We start from the raw sequence: 3,784 nt of genomic DNA on the forward strand, positions 1-3,784 counted from the left end.
TCATCCACGTTGTGCCTTGATTTTGTTATGGATTTCCTTCTTGGGTATTTGAATAATGGTCCCAATAGGGCTTTTATCTTCTGCTGCCTTCTTTATCTGCCCTCAAAATATCCAGTACCTTCAAACCACGTGGTCATACTCTACTTCTGTTTCATGACCTTTGTTTTTCTTTTCTTTTTTTCCAAATAGGTGTAACCTCCAAAAGCGCCTTCACTTCAGGCTGTGATGGGACTGTTTTGGCTGCTGCTCCTTTACGCCCATGTGCTGTCACCTGCGTTTGCTGGAGGTGTCACCCGAGTCTACTACCTGGGGATCCGTGAGGTGGACTGGAACTATGCTCCAACGGGGAAGAACGTACTCGCTAACCAAAGCATTGCGCACAACCCGTATGTTTAGTTCTGTAGGAGTTTGGTCTGGTACTGGCTGGAAATAGTAATGTAATGAGTGATTCATGCAAGTATTCAGGGGCATCTAAGCAAGCACATGACACGATCTGACAGATGTCTGATCTTTATGAGCTTAATGTTTAACTTGTTTTATCGTAGGAACGTAGAAACTCTATCAGTGGGAAAACGAATGGTCAGTTTAATGGGGCAGCCATTGCCCAGGGCCTGCACAGGAGAGGGAAGTACAAACACTCCACAATGGAGCAGGTTGTGCAATACTCTGCCCTGGGGTCTCATTTTTCTGAGTTCCCACTGGTGATCAGCTTGTGTATGCTGAGGCATGATGACTTTTCACCCTGATGTAAAAGACTTCCCAGAGCTGGCTTGTTTTTGTTTACATGGAATTTTTGAGCTTTTAGCTTAATGGAACTTCCTGCATGAAATTTTAGAGGTTGTTTGGAAAATGTTTTTGTTGCAACAGAAAATCTGGAAACTGTAGTAATTACTTTGAGTCACTACAAAAATAGATTTTGGGTTTAGTTTTCAAAACACTCAATCTTTTTCTTTGGTGTGTTTTTGTTTGGTGGTTTGGGTTTTTTTGCATAGCTTTCCACAACTTTTTAAAGGCATTTGTACTCCCCCACACAACTCATTTTCTGTGCAAATAAGCTGCATTTCTTGACCAGCATTCAATCATTTAATAATCCGTCATAAATCACACTCAGGTTTCTGTATATCTTTCAGAAGCAGCACAGCAGGACTAGGAGGGGTTCACAGAAAAACATCAAGGTCTGTCAGTTCAGCTTGGAAAAGTCTCTATTCTCTGGAGTTGCTGAATAGACTTAAATTAGATCGCAGAAAAGGAAACCCCCCAAAATTCAGGATTAATAAAGACGATATCGCTGACTCCTGCGGTGCTAATGAATGCAGTGCGTTTTGTTTGCTTTCTCTCATAATACATGAAGAGGAGGAAATGAAATTCAAGACCATTAAACTCAGAAGCAATTTAGAAACTGTTGTGTCACTGCAAACAATTAGCTAATGGGGTTTATTTGTACAATGATTGCAAAAACCAAATTGCTAGCAATAAGAGAAGGATGTGATATTGATATGAATGACAGAGGTAGTAAAGTGCTTGAAGAATTTTTTTTGTTGGGAAGAAATGGGTTATGTGGGGGGACGAAAAAGAGGCAGGTCTATAAAATGAAGTATGAATTCTCTGTAAACTCTTTCTGATAGTGGCTGCAGGGATGACTTCAGAGGGATGAGCTCTAGATTGTACAGCCAGAGCCCAGCCCTTCACGGTTTTGAATGACAGGAGTGATGCTTAAGGTTTTGGTCTCGACTGTTCATCTTGTGGAGATGTGCATTAGTTTGCTCTATTTCAGGGCTGCTTCTATTACTGCAGGGTGGTTGATAGCGAGGAGGAGTAACTTCAGCTCTCATTTAGGCCGGTCCCACTAATACCTGCACCATGATTCATCTCTTATCTGCTAAGAATTAGCTATAAAGAGCAAATGTACTCCTGAGCTGAACTTTAGCACCTGTATGAGGTTTTAACTCTGGAAGCTGGGTACGTACCTGCCTGACTTGTCAGCCATTCTACGAGTGAGTCAATCTGTTCAGCAGAAAATAATCTTTGAGTGTGAATTTTGGCCAGAGAGCTCAGATGATTCCCCCCACCACTCGTTGTGATTTAGCTGAAACTGTCAAAAAGCCACTGAAGTGATTTTCTAAAAGCCCAGTGAAGGCTGCAGCAGGCATGAGACAGGCTTTGGTCTTCCCAGTGTCACCCACATGTGACTGTTGGAGAAGCACCACCCTTCCCACTCCTGGTTTGCACTGCACAGTTCAGGGGTGCTCCTTGTGTCCATTGGTGAAGAGCTGGGGGTGAGGCCATGGCATCTGGCCAGGCTTGTGGCTGTGGTCCCAGGCTCACCAGGCTGTTAATGCACTGATGTCACCCCGTTGTTTCGGATGCTCAGGAAGTAGACGAGTCTAATGCCAGCACTACCTGTTTCTGAAGCAGTGGCAGGAGGGAGTTCATGGATGGCTTAGGACATGTTAGGGTAGAGCCCAGGAGGTCCTCTCTACGCCAAAGCTTTCAGGCTTACCTGGGAAAGCAGTGTGCCCTTGTCACGCCGCTGTGTTATTGACCAGCTGTTCTATATAATGCATGACTCACGGTGCCTTTCCCTTTTCTGAATTTAACAGCAAGGCCTCAACGTTCCTCCAGCGTGGCAAAGACAGGGTGGGAAGCACGTACAAGAAATCTGTCTATAAGCAGTACACAGACTCCACGTACACCACTGAGATTCCCAAGCCTGGCTGGCTGGGGTTCCTCGGGCCCGTCATCCGAGCAGAAGTGGGGGATACCATTAAAGTACACCTAAAAAATTTTGCTAGTCGACCGTATACAATCCATCCTCACGGCGTTTTCTACGAAAAGGACTCTGAAGGTAAATGAGCCGCTGCCACAGAGGAGATGGATTTGTACGTACACCTGTACGTACAAATGTGTGTAGTACACTGCACAGGGCAAAGTAGCCACAGCTTTCTGACTGTGCTGACCCATTTACTGGGCAAGCTGCCTTACAGTGGCTCTGCCTCAGTTTTTCTTTGAGAGAATGGTGATTAAACACCATTTCAGCCTTGGGATGGTGAGTCTCACTTTGAAATCTGCTAACGAAGTATATATGTGCAGCTCTCAGAGTGAGAGCAGCTCAGTCTGAGGTTTCGTGTGTGGACATCTCTGCTCTTCTTGAATGGATGCTGTGATTGCTCTGTTGTTCCAGGATCCCTGTATCCTGATATGTCCCCCCAGGATCAGAAGAAGGATGATACTGTTTTCCCAGGAGGGAATTACACCTATACTTGGACTGTCCCTGAAGATCACAGCCCAACCGATGATGACCCAAACTGCTTGACCTGGATCTACCACTCTCATATCGATGCACCAAAGGACATTGCATCTGGATTAATTGGGCCATTACTCACATGCAAAAAAGGTAAAAACTCCCAGAGGGAGCAGCTGAGGACTGCCGTTTCATACTGTGAAGATTTTGTGTTGGCTGGAACAAGGGCAGGATGAGAAGATACTCCCAGATTCAGGGGAAAATGCAGCATCACTGGAGAGGACAGTGCCTGTGTTCTAGCTGGGTTCTGTTCATTGCATTGTCTTTGTCCCTTAGTTGGCTGGGCAGGTGAGCTTGCAGGCCTCTTGATCCGAGAGAGGTGTTTGAATCCATGTTAAAAGCAGGAATCTTGTCCAAGACCTCATTTGTGTATAAAAAAAAAAAGGTGACTGTTGGATTTCAGCAGAAGTAAGGACACTGAAGGTGTTAAAGTTCAGCCATGCAAGTGATGGAGCTGCTTGGGAGTGAGAAATATATTAGCAG

The 3,784-nt window shown here is 45.0% G+C and overlaps 1 protein-coding gene across 2 annotated transcripts in view; it reads left to right on the forward strand.

The window, feature by feature from the left end:
• Positions 1-225: 225 nt before the first annotated feature.
• The window catches only part of HEPH (hephaestin), a 19,871-nt gene continuing 16,312 nt past the window's right edge, over positions 226-3,784 (forward strand). For both annotated transcript variants that reach the window (XM_010137752.1, XM_010137753.1), the window contains exons 1-3: positions 226-386; positions 2,601-2,845; positions 3,182-3,394. In XM_010137752.1, coding sequence (XP_010136054.1) covers positions 226-386; positions 2,601-2,845; positions 3,182-3,394 — 619 coding nt within the window. The remainder of the gene's footprint in view (positions 387-2,600; positions 2,846-3,181; positions 3,395-3,784) is intronic.

Source organism: Buceros rhinoceros, unplaced genomic scaffold (assembly GCF_000710305.1).
Source record: "Buceros rhinoceros silvestris isolate BGI_N320 unplaced genomic scaffold, ASM71030v1 scaffold29136, whole genome shotgun sequence".
NCBI classification, from domain to species: Eukaryota; Metazoa; Chordata; class Aves; order Bucerotiformes; family Bucerotidae; genus Buceros; species Buceros rhinoceros.